This window comes from Notolepis coatsorum (assembly GCF_963971535.1).
Source record: "Notolepis coatsorum genome assembly, chromosome: 3".
Lineage (NCBI taxonomy): Eukaryota > Metazoa > Chordata > Actinopteri > Aulopiformes > Paralepididae > Notolepis > Notolepis coatsorum.
Genome location: NC_140167.1, coordinates 55891543 through 55911542, shown reverse-complemented (window position 1 = coordinate 55911542; position 20000 = coordinate 55891543). Strand labels below are relative to the sequence as shown.

At 41.9% G+C, this 20000-nt stretch overlaps 1 protein-coding gene across 2 annotated transcripts in view; it reads left to right on the top strand.

Annotated features, from left to right (window-relative positions):
* stxbp6 (syntaxin binding protein 6 (amisyn)) overlaps positions 1-20000 on the top strand; it is a 183796-nt gene that overhangs the window by 124574 nt on the left and 39222 nt on the right. For both annotated transcript variants that reach the window (XM_084310064.1, XM_084310063.1), the window contains 2 exons: positions 6075-6205; positions 11277-11442. In XM_084310064.1, coding sequence (XP_084166190.1) covers positions 6075-6205; positions 11277-11442 — 297 coding nt within the window. The remainder of the gene's footprint in view (positions 1-6074; positions 6206-11276; positions 11443-20000) is intronic.

Genomic DNA, 20000 nt, shown 5'->3' with positions numbered 1-20000 from the left:
AAAGGAATCCCATAAGAGCAAAATGGCAGCTGTGTGAATATGATCTATTAAGATCCAGTACCTTTCTCCTGCATTTCCCCCTAGTGTTACGCAACTGCCTCTCTAATCTCGCTGTCGATCCCTTTGTTTTGAAAGCGTGCTTGATGCAACGCCTGCACTTTCTCTGTGAATATGCAAATGTGTGTGTGTAGGCGGGTGTTTGACTTTGAGGATGACTTCTCATCCTTTTTACTTACATGTTATTCTCTCCACAGACTGTTATTTGGAGCGATGACATAACCGGTTGCTATGTCGCCAGATACCCATGCGTTCCATCCCACTGAACTCGAAGTGATTCTCTCCACCGAGTCTCCCGAGCGCTCCATTATTCTGTCTGCCTTCTGCTTCATGCCTTCACTTTTCCTCTCTCCTCCTCCTCCTCCTCCTCCTCCTCCTCCTCGCAGGGTAACAGTTTAGTGTTTATCTTGTTGAATGAATCTGCAGGCAGGTCACACATTTCATTTAGCTTTTGGACATGAGAGGCAGGGCAGGTGGGGGTCGGGGGTGGGGATGATGTCAATAACAGTCATGGCCTCAGCAGACATTGCAGGTATGGTCTTTCTCTTGCTGGTATGGTCTTTCTCTTGCTGGTATGGTCTTTCTCTTACCGATATGGTCTTTCTCTTATTGGAATCGTCTTTCTCTTACCGGTATGGTCTTTCTCTTATTGGAATGGTCTTTATCTGACCGGTATGGTCTTTCTCTTACCGGTATGGTCTTTCTCTTACTGGAATGGTCTTTCTCTTACCGGTATGGTCTTTCTCTTACCGGTATGGTCTTTCTCTTACTGGAATGGTCTTTCTCTTACCGGTATGGTCTTTCTCTTACTGGAATGGTCTTTATCTGACCGGTATGGTCTTTCTCTTACCGGTATGGTCTTTCTCTTACTGGAATGGTCTTTATATGACCGGTATGGTCTTTCTCTTACTGGAATGGTCTTTCTCTTACCGGTATGGTCTTTCTCTTACCGGAATGGTCTTTCTCTTGCTTTCTCCAAATGTATTTGAATGTATATTTTCATTAAATTTTCATTCTCTTTACCCACCCCCTTCACCACCAAGCTTTCTTCTTTTTATTTTATCAGTCATTGTTTTTTGCAGACTTGTGCCCTTTGACAAGTTGTTCATTACATCAAGCTGTCTCAGACACAGCAGGGCCTTTATGACTCTAGTCCTGTTGGACCCCAGTGTGACCTGAAACACTAGCTGATCGTTCACCTCGTCTTCTTTCTCATGGCGGTGGCCGTCTGGTTGAATAACACTAACTGTGGAGAGAAGAGACCAGAGAATGACTGGTGTATGTGTGTGGATGTGTGTGAATGGGTGTGTGTCTCTCTTGTCTGTCTGTTTGCCTGTGTCATTCTGTTTCCATGTGAAACTGTAGTCCAGTGCTTCCAATATTCGCTACAGCTGTCTAAATGGATATACACAACATATCCAAACATCCCTTCTCTGAGGGGAGCCTGCTATCAGCATATAATCGCCAGATGCAACATGTGGTCTGAGATCCAGCACTATACCTCTGCTATATTTTCAAAAAGAAAGCTGAAGGGTTCGGTCCGACGGCTTCCACGAAACGGGTCCGGAATAACAGCACAGACACGACAAAAGTGATAACATCCACCCAGATGGTCCTGTTTTTTTTGTTTTTTTTTTTTGTTTTTTTGGAGGGATGAGGCAGAACGGAGCAGCAACAGCAGAGAAAGTGACCTAAGCTCTTCCATCCATCCCAGATATGACACCACGGCAGATGTGTGAGTGGAAGCCGGGGGCCAAGCACTGGGGCCCTGCAAAAACGGGCACAGGAGCACGTTCTGAGGAACACAGAGCGCAAGGATCCAGCCGCACACACAGGCAACGGCTCAGATGCGCCGGAACTTCCAAGTCTGAGCGGTCTGTAAACACAGAGCTTTGATCTCTGCATGAGGAGAGTGGACTATTGAATTCCTCCATGGAATGCTGGGAGGTGAGGTCTCAAGGGGGCCGGCTCAGGACATAGTGATGATGTCATGGGGCGGGAAGTGGATAGTAGGAGTTGGCCTAATGCCCATTAACAGATTAGAGTGAAGGTTCCATTCGACCCTTTTCAATGCTGGAACTTGTGAGCTCACAGTAACTGTGTTACTGAAATCTATTTTCCCACACTTTATCACACTTTGTCTCTGTACTACATAGTTATTATGTACGTCAATTCACTGCTCATATACATTTTTTACATTATTATTTCCATTATCTCTTTTCCTGCCTGTACCTCCCTCCCCCCTCACCCATGCTGCTATGACACCTGCATTTCTCCAAGGGGATTAATAAAGGAACACTTGACTTGATTAATTGACCTGCCCTCCTTTCTTGATCCTCCAATTACAACGGTTACTTCCCTTTAGGGTTGGGCACCGAAAACCGGTTCTAATAGGAACCGGTTCCTAACTTCCGGTTCTGGAACATATTTGCATTTAGATTCTTAATTTCGATTCGTAAAAAAAAAGAAAAGAAAAAAACAGTACAGCAACCAAATTAAACTGTATCAAGTCAACTGAAATGTGAATAGTATGAAATTTTTTTTTTTTTCAAAAAACAAAAAAATCTCCTGCGAAATAAGCTGTGACCTGTTTTGACCTGCACCTCAAATAATCGGAATCGAGAATCGTTTAGAACAGGATCGATATGGAGAATTGGAATCGGAACCGGAATCGTTCAAATACAAATGATGCCCAACCCTACTTCCCTTAGACAAAATGTGTCAAGTTTGCAACAGTTGGGATTGGAGTATCAAGAAAAGAGGGCGAGGTTTGAGTTGGGTCAAATTGATGTTTTAAAAAAAAAGGTTATGCATAACTTTCATGCAAAGTAGTAGGGATGAGCTCTGTTCCATCTAGAACTACGTAATAACCTCAACTATTATTATTATACAACTAATCATTATTATTACACTAATTGATCCAGTGTAACTGTAAATTGTGGTGGAAAATAGCCGAAGCTGAATAACTTACTCAGACAGAAGAGACCTGGTTAATACAGTTTATTAACTCAGTCAAAGTATCAATACAAATAGTCAGAATATGGCTGAATGGCTCTCACCGAAGTGGTTAGCTAGGACACCCGGAATGAGAGACCTCTCACTGACCTCACTGCATCTTGAACCATCTTTATACAATGTAAATGGTGGGGGTCAAATATGGAATGTGACATCTGGGAAGGTGAGAAAGGAAGGAATGTGGTAGAGTTTTGGATAGGAAGGAAAGATGAATAGGATCAAAGAGAGTTTATCTCCCACAAAAGTCAAATTAATGTCATATAAAGCACAGTGGATTTGTCTCTAAAGCGCTGTGCTATAGATCAGAAGAGCTACATGAGTCTTCATGCCCTTCATCTAACTCTGACTTCTTCGAGGGACTTTAATACCCACTTAGAACGAGTTGAAAACCGCGGTGGAAACGGTACTGTACATCAAGACATTTGATCAAGACGGATTGAGCTGCATTTCTTCAGTTGGGTTTTATCTGGCAATATGGCAAAATAACCAGAGGTCTATACCTTGACAGGATCAATAAAGTCAAGTTCTTATTTTCGGCTAAAGCAATACTCTTCAGAGGTGGGTTTCTTGTAGTTGGGAGTGCACACACACACACACACAAAAACCTTAGTGTACATATTTTAACAGGATAACTATATATTAAAGTCGATTCCCTGTACACAAGACCAATCTGCTCATGATTAAGGCCATGTATTCTCACAGGAAATCGTACGCTACTGTTATTACTGGCACCGACAGCGAGATGGGTTCTATTATTCTGCCGCCCATAGCTGTTTGAAAGGAGGAGTGTCACTCTTGCTGCTCTCATTGACTGATGTTCCGTTTGGCAGTAGGCTATAATTATGCGTTGAAGTGCCCGATGACTCGAGTCACTTTTTGTTTGAAAACTAGGGATGTGCACATTACAAGTTAACTTTTTCATGGTTGGTTAGTTGGTGGGTGTTCTGAACAAATAACTGAATTGTCTGTGTGCCCACATTCACAAAGGATACAATAGATTACATTCTCACCGCAACATCTGGCACTATTCCATGGAACTTGGACTAATGATCATGTTGGGCTAATTTGATTAGCTAGGTCCATCGTCCTTGCACAAACGGATACTTTTTATTATTTGATGAGCCTTATTTGATGAGTCAGCCTTGTAGACATGATACCATGGTAGGACAACCGTGGGCTGCATATCCAACACTAGACTTTCATATCCAACACTAGACCTTCATATCCAACACTAGACTTTCATATCCACCACTAGACCTTCATATCCAACACTAGACCTTCATATCCAACACTAGATTTTCATATCCAACACTAGACTTTCATATCCAACACTAGACCTTCATATCCAACACTAGACCTTCATATCCACCACTAGACCTTCATATCCAACACTAGACCTTCATATCCAACACTATACCTTCATATCCAACACTAGACCTTCATATCCAACACTAGACCTTCATATCCAACACTAGACTTTCATATCCAACACTAGACCTTCATATCCAACACTAGACTTTCATATCCAACACTAGACCTTCATATCCAACACTAGACCTTCATCTCTCACTAGACCTTCATCTCTCACTAGACTTTCATATCCAACACTAGACCTTCATATCCAACACTAGACCTTCATATCCAACACTAGACCTTCATATCCAACACTAGACCTTCATATCCAACACTAGACCTTCATATCCAACACTAGACCTTCATCTCTCACTAGACTTTCATATCCAACACTAGACCTTCATATCCAACACTAGACCTTCATATCCAACACTAGACCTTCATATCCAACACTAGACCTTCATATCCAACACTAGACTTTCATATCCAACACTAGACTTTCATATCCAACACTAGACTTTCATATCCAACACTAGACCTTCATATCCAACACTAGACTTTCATATCCAACACTAGACTTTCATATCCAACACTAGACCTTCATATCCAACACTAGACTTTCATATCCAACACTAGACCTTCATATCCAACACTAGACCTTCATATCTCTCACTAGACTTTCATATCCAACACTAGACTTTCATATCCAACACTAGACCTTCATATCCAACACTAGACTTTCATATCTCACACTAGACTTTCATATCTCACACTAGACCTTCATATCCAACACTAGACCTTCATATCCAACACTAGACTTTCATATCTCACACTAGACTTTCATATCCAACACTAGACCTTCATATCTCTCACTAGACTTTCATATCCAACACTAGACCTTCATATCTCTCACTAGACTTTCATATCCAACACTAGACCTTCATATCCAACACTAGACTTTCATATCTCTCACTAGACCTTCATATCCAACACTAGACTTTCATATCTCACACTAGACTTTCATATCTCACACTAGACCTTCATATCCAACACTAGACCTTCATATCCAACACTAGACTTTCATATCTTACACTAGACCTTCATATCTCTCACTAGACCTTCATATCCAACACTAGACTTTCATATCTCACACTAGAGCTTCATATCCAACACTAGACCTTCATATCCAACACTAGACCTTCATATCTCGACCTTCATATCCAACACTAGACCTTCATATCTCACACTAGACTTTCAGATTTAGCAGATTCAGATCCCTCACTAGACTTTCAGATTTAAAATTTTCTCATTCACTTTTCTTGAAGTTTGGGCTACATTGCAGTTACTGCTAATAACAACAACAACAGCACAAGCAGGCAAGGTGGCTCACGTGGCAGTATTGTTTCAAGACACAACACTCCTCCTATGAAAATTGCACTAAACCGTTTCACTGTTCAAATAATTTCAATTACTTTTTCCAACAACAATGCATATAAAAAGAAATGTAACAACCACCAGGGTTTTACCTAGAATATAATTGGTGTCAGTCGATGTCACCATTGACTTTTTGGATGCTGACGTATCTCTGCATTAATATGATAATTATGTTAATAACTTCATATAGTTTTGGGCTCTTTTTGTCTCCACAGTGACGAATAAGAAGCCGTCGCACGTGTCCATCACAAAGGTGAAACAGTTCCAAGGCTCGTCGGTGTTCACCAAGAGGTCACAGTGGACCATCGACCAGCTACGGCAGATCAACGGCATCGACCCCAACAGAGTGAGTCACTTCTATCTCTCCCAGCGATATTCAGCCACTGGAGCCTCAGAGACCCGTGGGGGCAACCTCTGCCCACGTTGCTGTCTGTCAGAAGCTGTAGCTCAGCTCTAAAAGCTAGAGTGTGGGTACTGGTCTCATATGAAACTAGACAACCTAAGATGGTACCAACCAAGTTTGGCGAGGGAAAAACTGTCATGGCTAAATTCTAAGGGGTCCCTTTACTTTTCACTAGGGCTGGGCGATATGGCCTAAAAATGTAATCTCTGATTATTTAAAAAAATAAATCGATGCCCAGCCCTACTTTTCACCCCAAGATATCTGCATGAAAATGGGTTCTATGGGTACCCACATGTCGCCCCTTTACAGACATGCTTGCTTCATGTTAATCCTATGCAGTTTTAGCAGGCACAGACCATAGTTATTTGCATGCAGTACAAATGCGCCTATTTTTATCTTATCTTTCAAAAGAGACCAGGCTCATGCATGTGCTATACGTATAAAGTATAAAGCTATGCTTTGCAAAAAAAAAAGTATGCAGTCCTCAAGTTCAAGTAAAAAATTGCCACTTTTCTGCCCGCCTGTTAACCCTTTGGGTGCCGTTAAAGTAGAACTACGTTTCTGTCGCCCGACGGTTGAGTGCCAGAAACGTAGATCTACGTTTTTCTCACAGTATTTCTTTTATTCGCTATTGCCATTCATAATTCAGCAGGGCACCTTGTGCATGCTGTACTGAATCTGTCTGAGCTGGCAGACGGTCTTATACTGCCCTCTAACGCCTTCGGCCGCTATTGCACTAGATGAAAAAATAATCAGTTTTTTGCACGTTGACTGGAAGCAACTCACTGACAATCGACAGTGTTATTAGACCCATAGCTATAATATAAAATATAGGTTTAGCTCTACAAACAAGGTGAGCGTTTACATGGGGTTAATGGGTGGCAAGGCCTACGCACTTCCCGGAAGGGGCGTGGCACTCAATGTGTTAAGAGGTTAAAATGATGTATTTATGTATTTCTGCATACAGTCTTGAAATGGCATACATTGGGTATGACTGGAAATCTGAGACTTTTGTGGATCTAATGATCACAATTGTATTCATGTGTGATTATGTTAGTCCTCATAGAAGCCATTTCATTGTAGTGAGACCATTCTTTTTTCTTTACCTCACTGTATAAAATTGCCTATTTTGACCATGAGGATAATCACAGACTCATGCAACTCGAAACATAAGCATGAAACACAAACTAGAGACCTACAGCGTTCAAAGGCAGGTATGGCCTTCCTAGGTAAATTAGCAATAGGGTGGGTGGGGGGTTCTGAGCAATTTTGAGAACAAAACTTGTTTTTTTATACCAAATCACAGCATACATCTTTCTATGGTGTTATGTAAGGTCTTGATGTTGTATTTTGGAGGGATTTCTGACCATGTTTATTAATGGCAGACTGTCATAAAGCTGCTGTGACATCATGTGGGTCAACTCCCACAGAGCATTGTTCTTCTGTGGTCAGAGGCAGCTGGCTGTTTATGCCTTCTAGCCATTACCCTCCTGTCTTGGTAACAACATACTATTGCCCTAGCAATGGACCACGCATATTCAAGCATTTTGAGGTGGGGACATACAAATTATACTTAAGCATTACATCACACGCAGGAGTGGTTTGTGACCAATAAACCATGCCTAGGGGTGGTTGTTAGGCCCGAGGCGCAGCCGAGGGTCGTTAGACCCCCCTAGGCATGGTTTATTGGTCACAAATCACGACTGCACGTGGTGTAAAGCTTTTATACAACTGCCAGATTCATCCAACCTTATTTCTATACAATAAACACACATTAATCGAAGATTTATTGAAAAAACCATCCGCCAGAAAAAGTAGTTCCCACAACTCCATGTGGAAGCAGCTTGAAGTGCATCCAACCAAACTAACACATCCAACTGTGTATTATTGGAATGATTGAGAGAAGTTGCCTCATGTGGAAGCAGCTTGAAGTGCATCCAACCAACTAACACATCCAACTGTGTATTATTGGAATGATTGATTGAAAATTTATTAAAACGTTTTCTTTGCCCTATAGGAAAAAAACGTTTTCTTCGCCCTATTTTTTTATTTATTTCTTTTAGCCTAAACTTAACCAGTTGGAAACCAGGGGTACAGTAATAAAATTAGCAATCAACCAATCAATCAATTCAATAGACCATGCTCACTTAAAACAGCGCTGCTTCTCTCTCAGTCTGACTCTCCGCTGTTGCAGACAGGAGTGTGTGTGTGTGTGTGTGCGTGTGTGTGTGTGTGTGTGTGTGTGTCACAGTGTGTGTGTGCGTGTGTGTGTGTATGTGTGTGTGTGTGTGTGTGTGTGTGTGTGTGTATGTGTGTGTTTGTGGGTACGCCATCGTCGGACAGTGTGAGAGAGAACGCTGCAGTCGGAAAGTAGGAAGGAAGAAATTTAAATCAATCAATTAATCTATCAATCAATCAATCCGCGATTTTTCTTTTGTTCTAGATTGAGTCAAGACCCATCAATTACATCATCCAACATTGTTTAAAATACTAACACGTTCCCCTTGACAGAATCGCTTTATATTTAGTCGTTATGACGCTATCAACATATCCATTTGTTAAAGATTATTGTCCGCCATCTTGTTTTTTCCGACGGAGTGATCCGGCGGAGTGATGTGATTCGGTGGTGGGCGGGTCCTGGGACCAGGAGCGTGGATTATGAAGGATACATACGTGTAAATGGACTGTTTCAGCCAATCAGAATAGAGAAATTTGCATGCCGTTGTATAAATAAAATTAAATGCTGATGTAAGGATGGCCTCATCACCGGGATGCTGTTAGCTGCTCTAACGTTAGTTGGTTGCCGGTGCGGGAGCATGTCTATGTTCCCCGGGTCCTATGTTCCCCAGGTTCTATGTTCCCCGCTTTGATTGATTGATTGAACATTTTAGACCACCAGCCCTGATTCCAAACTCTAACCTTAACCAGTTCGAAAGAGGGCCTAAGCTTAACCGTTCGAAACAAGGCGGACATTAATAATTAATAAAATAATAAAAATGTATAAAATTTTCAATCTATTAATCAATCAAAGCGGGGAACATAGAACCCGGGGAACATAGGACCCGGGGAACATAGGGATGATCCCGCCGGTGCATTACTGATGTTAGTGTTGTCAAACATCCGTGGTGAGATCCCCTGTCCCTCCTTAAAAAACAAATATAGTTAGCAGCTACCCTAAGGGTATTATACTATCGTTAAGCTACAGTCTCTGCTAGCAGCTACCCTAAGGGTATTATACTATCATTAAGCTACAGTCTCTGTTAGCAGCTAGCTACCCTAAGGGTATTATACTATCATTAAGCTACAGTCTCTGTTAGCAGCTAGCTACCCTAAAGGTATTATACTCTCTGTAAGCTACAGTCTCTGTTAGCAGCTACCATAAGAATATTACTCTTTGTAAGCTACAGTCTCTGTTAGCAGCTACCATAAGAATATTATACTCTTTGTAAGCTACAGTCTCTGTTAGCAGCTACCATAAGAATATTATACTCTTTGTAAGCTACAGTCTCTGTTAGCAGCTACCATAAGAATATTATACTCTCTGTAAGCTACAGTCTCTGTTAGCAGCTAGCTACCCTAAGGGTATTATACTCTCTGTAAGCTACAGTCTCTGTTAGCAGCTACCCTAAGGGTATTGTACTCTCTGTAAGCTAGTCTGTTAGCAGCTACCATAAGGGTATTGTACTCTCTGTAAGCTAGTCTGTTAGCAGCTACCCTAAGGGTATTGTACTATCTGTAAGCTACAGTCTGTTAGCAGCTACCCTAAGGGTATTGTACTCTCTGTAAGCTACAGTCTATTAGCAGCTACCATAAGAGTATTATAATCTCTGTAAGCTACAGTCTCTGTTAGCAGCTACCATAAGGGTATTGTACTCTCTGTAAGCTAGTCTGTTAGCAGCTACCATAAGGGTATTGTACTCTCTGTAAGCTACAGTCTGTTAGCAGCTACCCTAAGGGTATTATACTCTCTGTAAGCTACAGTCTCTGTTAGCAGCTACCATAAGAGTATTATACTCTATTTAAGCTACAGTCTCTGTGGGGGATTTGTTTCCAGTGCTCCTTGCTTATTCAGTTGCACTATGCTGTTATGCTTTCTTTCTGTAGGCCCTCATGCTTTAGCCTTTCTTACCACAGGGAGCACCCCAAAAAGTAAAACCATACCACCAAGTACAGCTGTATTGCCAGTAGGGATGGACCTTTCACATTTGAATCGATACCGGTACCCAACGGTACCTTTTTTCGGTACTTTAGTCTCAAGAAATTTAATTTACCTACCTCAGTCGTGAAAAAAAAATATCCAAACTTCAAATAACTACAATTTCGACAGTTTTCGGCTTGCCATTGCTCCGACTGCTTTGTTGTTGAATCAAGTCAAATCCTAGTTAAGCATATATTGTGCGTGTGAACGTTGACATGAAAAGAAAAAGGTTAAAAAAAAAAATACTTAAAAAAACGATTTTTTATTTATTTTATTTATTTATTTTGGTATCTCACTTGATTCGATACTCGGTAGTACCGACGTGTTTCGGTTCGGTACCTCAAAAGTACCGAATTCGGTACCCATCCCTAATTGCCAGTGATATACAGGCATGCGTTCGTCATGAGACGGGGTTGCACTCTGTGCAGGGTCAGATAAGTACTCGCTATAAGTACCCACCTGGGCTACTTTGCATATCAATATAGCGCCGGCCGTCAGGTGTGTTAAATACGTTCTCGGATACATTCACACCTAACTTGTTGTGAATGACATGTTACATTCCATTCGTAGAGGCAATTAGGCACTGTCTGTAGTCTGTGCTCAAGCGAGGGGACATTTATGCGCATTCGCGGGAGCGCGCATGCACGTGGCGCCATTATGTGCGTGCAACCCCAGTTGATTTCAGGAACGCACGCCTGGTGATATATATGCTGCTATTACTATAGTAAATGGTTAAATTAATGACTTAAGTGTTTACTGACAAAAATAGGCATATTTTCTTCACGCTCTTCCTCTGTCGCTCTTCCTCTCTTCAAGGACTGTCCAGAGTTTGACCTGATGTTCGACAACGCCTTTGACCAGTGGACCGCTGGTTCGGCGGGAGAGAAATGCACCTTCGTCCAGATCCTCCACCACACCTGCCAGCGCTATAGCTCTGCCAGGAAGCCAGAGTTTGTCAACTGTCAGTCCAAACTGCTGGGGGGTAAGATTGCCACTGCACTATACCAGTGATGTACCCATACCAACACCGGGCCAGTGACATGGCCAACCAGTGCCAGGCTAAAACAGGGTAGCAAGAGAATTTTCACAAAGCAAAAATCAGATATTCTTGTCAAATAGAGGCATGTCAGATCTCTCTGTAATGGAGAAAAATGTATATATATAATTCCCCCCAATGAATTGTCTACTGTACATCTACGTATATTGTTAAGTAAAAGTAATGGATTGGATGGGTACTCTTTAGCAGCTGATATTTAAAGCTTTGGACTAAAAATGTACTCAACATTTCAAGATGCACCCTCTTATCTTGATCCTCCAATCAAACAAAGTTTGTCCAAGGGAAGCAACAGTTGTGATTGGAGAATCAAGGAAAAGAGGGTGGGGTTTAAGATCAAGGTCAATTGGTATTGGCAGTGGAAATGTATGTGGTATTGGTGCATCCCTACTGTACGTACATTACACTACTACTATCCCACACACTACTAATCACCTCCCTGGCTAAACCTCACCTAACTATAACGACGCTCTGCAGTGCTGAAGACCTATGCTGTCATTGTGTAAAGCTGATGTAATACCAACTCCATGATCAATAATGACATCCAAAAAAATAAATAAACATGTTTATTCATAGTATTGGCAGCAGTATCAGCTGAGTTCATTACTGAAGGATTGAGAACGTTTAATATTATACATCAGATCTGACTCTTAACTCATTGACCGCCACGCTGTTTTCCCATCTCTACTCAATGGCGCCAGCGTTATTGACCATTTTCGCGATGTTTGTGGACCCATCGTGTATTCTGTATTATAGCTATGGAGACAATAGTATGGCTCATTTGACAGGCATTGTTTATAGTCCAACACTGACTAACCAGTTCATTTTTACATACTTTAGTTTGTGCGTTATTCCATGCTAAACATCCCCCTTTTCCAAAATAATCCAGAATTTCTTTCTAGATTGCGAGATATGACGTGTTATATCCAGTGTTGTACTAGTTACTGAAAAATAGTAACTCAGTTACTTTACTAGTTACTTCATTTCAAAGTAACTTCGTTACTGTACTAATTACTTACACCCAAAAGTAATGAGTTACTGTGAAAAGTAACTATTTAGTTATTTAAAAAAAAATTAAAAAAAAAAATTGCTCCCGAGTCCCATGCCCCAGATACTCAAAATCGGTTGATCAACTTGACAGTTTCCATTCACATCACCGAACTCTGCTAAGCAATGTGGTCTAGATACAAACACAAATCTGACACAAACAAATGTTGTCCCGAGTCGATATAATAAGAAGTGCGCCGGTTGAAGGAACAGCCTTGATGTCGCCGGAGCGTTTCATTATAACCATCTTGCAAGTTGCAACGTTGTTTAAGATATCAATCAAAGCATTGCAACGTTAGAATAGTTAGGATATCAATTGTGCATGAAAGGACTATATTTATATTGTTTGATTAGTATTATGAGATTCCCTGGCAGATTTCGTACAGTCAAAATCCGTTGATCAACTTGAGTTTCCGTGAACACATTGCACTCACCAAAGTCTGCGGTGGTCGAGATGTAGTAACGTTAGTCCAGCTGACTCCAGCAGCCCCTCAAACATGTTCTTTATCTCGTTTCCATGTTGTATATTAATTATCTCTCCAAGTAGTTGCTAAATGGTTTGTTAGTTCGTTACTGCGTTCTTTTTATGTAGATTCATAGCGAGCGTCCTCCTGACTCCGTTTGATTTCGCCTGCGTTTGTTTTGTTTACAATAGAGAGGGTCTATTTCTTTCCGTAGCCGCATTTCTGGTTTCCGCATTTCTGATTGGCCAGTGGCCACTGACTGACGCTCTCTGGTCAGAGAACGTCAGAGAACGTCAGTCAGTGGCCAATCAGAAATGCGGAAACCAGAAATGCGGCTACGGAAAGAAATAGACGCTCTCTATTGTAAACAAAACAAACGCAGGCGAAATCAAACGGAGTCAGGAGGACGCTCGCTATGAATCTACATAAAAAGAACGCAGTAACGAACTAACAAACCATTTAGTAACAGTAACAGCGTTACTGAATTTAAAAAGTAATGCGTTAGAGTACTAGAACGGCAAAAAGTAACTTCGTTACTGTAACACTGGTTATATCCATAATCGTTCGGGTTGCTTGCCTGAAACTCCAAATATTTCCAAATCAAAGGTATATACCATATATATATATATATATATATATATATATATATATGTATCTTCACAAAATCATCAAGGGGGGGGGGGGGGTGTTTTACCTTGAAACTGCGATCGTTACCAAAAGCAGGTTTTAGGTTCGATAAAATACAACACTGTGATCGATACAAAAGCATGTTTTAGGTTAAAAAAATACCAGCAGGTTACCTAAAATAGACCTTACCTTAGTCAGAAGGTACTCCAAAATGAATTATCCCAGTCGTCCCATCCCGATCACAATTACTCTTGTATATTGGGCATGGCTATCATACGGGAAACAATAGGTTTGAGGCGATCAAATCTCTGACCGATTGCTATGTCCTGATTCACTTTGAAGGGGAAGCAGCCGGAGGTACCTCAGTACTGAAAGACAACTGATATCCCCAGTTCAAAAGGTAGGCGACACTGCCACCTGGCGGGATTCGATCGTCATTGCAATTTTAACGTAGGCAGCGGTGCCAGGGAGACACAGGCAGCTCCGAGCGAGTGTTTAGAATGGGGATCACAAAGGACCAAAAAAAATAGAAAACTTGTTTTTGGCGCTGAACGGTTGGCGACGAAACATGAGAATACTCGTTTTTGGCGGCCAATGAGTTAAGGGAGCGGGCCACACTAATCCATCACACAATGGAGAGGAAATGGACTCAAGGTATTGCCGTTGCTTAGTTTTTTTTTGTAATTGTGTGTTTGTCAGGAATGACAGCTTTGCTAACGAAATGGACAATGATGTACAGTATCCATCAGTTCCAAAAAGATTGTCCTAGCCAAATTTTCATATCAGCCCTGTCCAACAGATGGATATTGAAAATAATTTTAAGAAACAATTGACGGGCAGAAGGAATGGATCAGTGTGGTCAACCCCTTAGGATTAAACTCAAATGGACTGTATTTTTGTTTGTTTTTTGCGCTTAGAAAAATCGAATCAAACGCCTCCAAATGTTTGTACTAATGAATGTAATGTGTCACAACACATCCTGCAAACCTACTGTTGGAACTGTGAGGCTCATTATTTTCCATTAGCTTTGGGTGCAACATTAAGCATCCCATAATGACCTTAAACAGTACCTCTGTCCACCAATTATCACTAGACCTTTGATACGGAAACTGAACATCAGTCCTTTCAGGGTAAACCTAACCTTTTTGTTCCTAGACGAACCATTAACGCTCCACTCCTCTCAATAGTAAACACATGCTAATTATAACTAGACGCAACAACACAAACAACTCTCAAACAGGTTGGACATCTCCACACATTAAGCCCTGAGTGGTCGTTTGATCGCTGTGAATTGTGTGTTTTACCCTGGAGGCTGAGGGTTTGTTGTGATTTGTGTGCGTTTTACCCGGGAGGTTGAGGGTTCACTGTGCAGAGGGTTCTGGTGGGAGATTGCAGGTTTCCTCTTCATTGAGGCCCAGCAGACGAGACGGTAGAATTCTGAGATGCTGAATCAACTATCGATATGTTTACTCTCCAGTCTCATCTTTGAGCAGCATTCAGCCCATTGTATTATTCATGGTGTTATTTGTGGAAATACATGGCAACCCTCCTGGCCATTAGAATTTTTCTAAAGCCGGTTGGGGCTAGATAAAAATGTTGATACCGACTGAATTTTTACACATCCAGTGGAAGTGTTTTCATGTTCCTTTTGATAGAGGATTGAGTCGATCGATAAACAATCTTTCTCAGAAACGTTACACCCGGGTCTGTTCGATAAAACTAAATTGTCAATAAAAAACCTTTTGTGCCTGCTCCAAAACACAGACACTATACAGAGTCAAATTGAGTCAGTTCCTTCTCCAACCAACCCCCCCCCCCGCTGCTGTTTAATAATAATTATAATAATAATCTTCATTTATATAGCACCTTACATACACAGAGTGCAGCTCAAAGTGCTTATCAGAGACATGTCTTCTTTAAACAAGTCAAGAAGAGAAAAAAGCATAGGAACACAGTAAGTCAAGAAAAAACAAGAATACCATAAGGTCCATAAGCTCAAAATAAATGCATGCATGCATGCATGCAACACTCCCAGACGTACCCCACGCGAAGGTAAGGGAAAAACTCACTAAAACCTAACAATAGGAAAAAATGCACCACAGGCAATGTGGAGGAGAGAAACCTTAGAAGAGCCAATTAGGCATGCGTCCACCTAGCTCACATTTCCAGCTGAAAAACGCTGGCAGTGCGCCGGTAGTGCTGGGGTGGAGCGCTTGCGGTGAGAAAAAAGAACACAGCGTGAGCCTTTTGTAGCTATGGCAACGAGCTGTCAGTCACCAACCTACCTGATGACGAGAGAGAAAGAACTCTAGCGACAACTACATGACAGCCATCTTGTAATAATAACTTTTATCGTATTTTACTGCCGCGGTTTTGCACATATAGCATATTTTAATACACTTTATTGTATATTAATTATATATATAGTTATTGCCTGACACCACAGTTCGCCCTTTGCTTTTTATTAGCTTTTATTAGTGTATTCGTGTAGTTATTAGTGTATTTGTGCTTTGTCACGAATCTCAATGGCCCGTCTCTTGTGGGTAGACAGCCAAGACATGCAGGCAACTCCGGTGTCAGGTTACAAACAGAGTGGTAGATATGAATGGCTGTGATTGGTTGTCTGAAAATGAGCTCAGCGCATCGCTCTGAAAAGTTCAGAAAGGTTCAACTTTAAACGCTGGGTGCGGCCGCAAGAAAAAGCTGAAAGGCGCTGAAAAAAGAAGCCGACTGCAGCGTATTTCCTATAGGCGGCAGCATGCGGCCGCATACGCTCTGTCCCCATTGGGATCAATTGAAAAAAGACGCTTGCGGCCATAAAAATGCGGTAAATGGTCGCGGGCCCTTAGATGTCGGTGATATTAGTGTTGCATTAAAAAGAGGCGAACAGCTGGTAAGCATGCACCCATGTGTGTAGTGAAACACAGATGAGTGCATGCGATAGCAACTGAACATTTTGAAAAATGTAATATAGAGCTGATAGTGATAACAACTGAACATTTTATAAGATTAAAGATAGAACTGATAGCGGCTCCAGCCGAGGCACAGGGGTGCGTCCTCCCGGGACGTTCCACACTCCGGCCACCACTCCGAGACAGCCGAAGACAGGGAGACAGGGGGGACGCAGAGGGGCCAGCAGGGGTCGCATCCTGGGTGGGCGTCATCACGGGATGTCCAGCACTCCAGTCATCACTCCGGCCGGAGATAGGGAGACAGGGGGGCATGCAGAGGGGGATTGCATCCTGGGTGGGTGTGGGTGGGTGTCACTCCAGGACAGCCACCCACAGGGAGACAGTGAGACGGGAAAGGCGTTAGACTGCACGCGTGATTGTGATCGTGATGGGTAGGCATATATGAATTAAGCATATTTTGTGAATACAATAGAACAGTCAGTTTTGAGGAATTGCCTCCTTGTAGGTGAGTGACACTGCTGGCCCGATGAGACTGACCGCGCAGCATGTCAGGGACAGAGAGTACAGATATGAGAGCCCTTCTGTACGTTTTGAGGGGTTGTTTCCTTATAGGTGAGTGACAGTGCTGACAGTGCTGAAAGTTGCATATGCCCCTCGAGGCTCTGTGCCATTGCTGTGATCCCCCTCCCACTCTATAAACCATATTCCACTCATTTACGCTGACCTAGGTGCATGCAGCTGTGTGTGTACAGTACAGGGTTAGAAATAAACTTTTTTTTCCAAGGGCTTTTTTTGCCCCCCTTAATTGATTTTCGGGGGCTTTTTTTGTATTTTGGGGGCACTGAATTTTTATGATGAAAATTAACATAAAAATTATAAAACATTGTCGACACCATATGCCATTTTGTGGCTGCGGCTGTCTTGGTGGCGCAAAGCGCTGTATTTTTTTACAGTCTTCGTCCCTATGTTTGATAACGTAATGTTAATGTCTCCATATAGGGCTCTACGCTAACCTTTTTCCCAAGGAGCACATGTGCTCCTAAATAAAATTTAAATAAATAAAATCTAAATAAACATTTAGGAGCACACAAAGAAATTTAGGAGCACAGTGAAAATTGTTCAAGTAACAGAGTTTATTAACAAACTATTTATTACATGCATATTATACTGTGCGTGTGCATACTAAGGGACAAACATCTGTGCAAATAGCACATACCACCAAAATCACACATTGGCCCATGCCTACTAGACGCAAAGGATATCTGTTGTCAAGCTGCTTTTGTATGTTGTAGTGTTGTCACGATACCAACATTTTGACTTTGATACAGATAGGAAAGGTAATGGAATATATTATTTAGATGACAGAACATGGACAATTCTTTATACAATTCTTTAATTCATTATAATTGAAACGCTATTGAATAATAGTTCATTAATTAATAGTTAATGCAATTATTCTGTTACAGCTACTGAGCTATAATTTATACTATAGCTACTGTGCATCAATATCTTCCTTTTGAATGAAATAGGTTCAGGAGAGAGAGATGTAGAGAGGGAGGGGGAGAGAGAGCGAGACACACACACATATAGACAAATATTCTCAGCCCCCCCTTCCCTCACTATGCGTTCCCAGTGATGGCTTACTGTGTGCGTGTGTGTATGTGTATGTGCGTGTGCAAACGGGAACGGGACACACATCTGTGCAATAGCACTCACCACCAAAGTCACTGGCTGGCCCACAGTATGCGTGTGCTAACTTCGCTAGCATTATCAGCCGTCAATATAACGTTATCCGCCTCAGTAATATTAGCTGCCTCGCTGGATTCCTCTTTCTCCTTGTCTCTCTTTCGCTCAAAATAAAAATTTATGGGCTTCATGGTGGCTGGCTGCATTTTTAGCGCTGTCTGAATGTAGAATAGAATAGAATAGAATAGAATAGAAATACTTTTATTATCCCGTGGGAAATTTGACACTGCAAATCGCTCAACATTTAAACATTTAGACAGGACAGGTCACAAATTAGAATAATAACACAAATCAAATCAAGTTGCCTAGGATAAGAGTAGAGTAAAATAGGATAAAATGAAATGAAATAAAATATACAGAAATAAATACAGTAAGAATATACTGTCTGAGCATACTGAGCATGGGGTAAACAATTTGGTCAATATAATTTATAATTTAAATCTAACTAAATGAAATATGAAATATATATTCCAGTATTCACAGTGTCACAAGGTGCAGTATGCTTCAGGTAGTGTATTGTCCTCCTTGGGTTCCTATAAGTCCTAGATCAATGTCTGGCAGCCGTCGCTGCCCCCTGTTATGGAGCCTGGAGGCCGCTAGTCGCGGCCTCCTGCCACTATTGAGCTGCCGCTCTGTGCTCAGTGATGCAGTGAGGCACAGTGATGCATTATATAGTCTGATGGCTGTTGGAATGAAGGACTTCCTGTGCCGTTCAGTGCTGCATTTGGGTAGTGTGAGCCTAGCACTGAACATGCTCCTCCTGTCAGCCAAGTCTGTGTATAGTGGGTGGGTGGGGTTTTCCCTGATGGCCTGGAGCTTAGCGAGGCTCCTCCTCTCCGCCACCCTCGCTAGAGAGTCCAGCTCCACTCCAACCACGCTGCTGGCCTTCCTGACCAGCTTACCCAGCCTGGTTGTGTCCACTGCTCTCAGTCCGCTGCCCCAGCAGGTCACAGCGTACAAGAATGTATAACTTGCCTATGCCGGTACCGTGACTTTCTTTTCCAGCGCATACTGTGTTATCGTTTCCTTTCTCTCGCATGAAACCAGTCGCGTCACCACAGGAAACTCTACTGTGATTGGAACGTTTATGCGGCTTGTGGAATGTGGGACTTGTAGTTTTTTAACGTTTAGCAGCGGAGCGAAAAAAGCACTACAGAGTTTGTAATCTTCACTCGTCTCGCACACTATGCGAGTAAATTATTTGTCCGGTTCGCACACACATATTTTTAGGGGCAAATGCGAGTGAAATGCTCGCACTGTAGAGCATATATATATATATATAATTAGTAAACTGTCTGGTGCTTTTTTTGCCCCCCTTAACTGATTTCCGGGGGCATTTGGTAAAATTTCGAACCCTGGTACAGTATGTTTATTGGGGATGCAGAGCAGTGTGGGCAGTAAAGCTAGAGATAGTGGGGCACCGAGGGGTCTGTGGAATAGAAATTAGTATGAGTTGTTACATCTCTGCCACATACCTCCAGTAGAATATACTATCTGCATTATTGTAGTCCTAATGCATAATTTTATATGGCTGCAAGCGAAAACCGCACTGTATGAATGTTATTTTGTGTTTGGCATCTAATTGTCCCATTATAAATCTACCACAGTCTATTCATCATCATTGTTTCAACCTACAAAATGCTACTGTATTTTTGGCCCAATGAATTTGAAGTCATCATCACCCATGTGA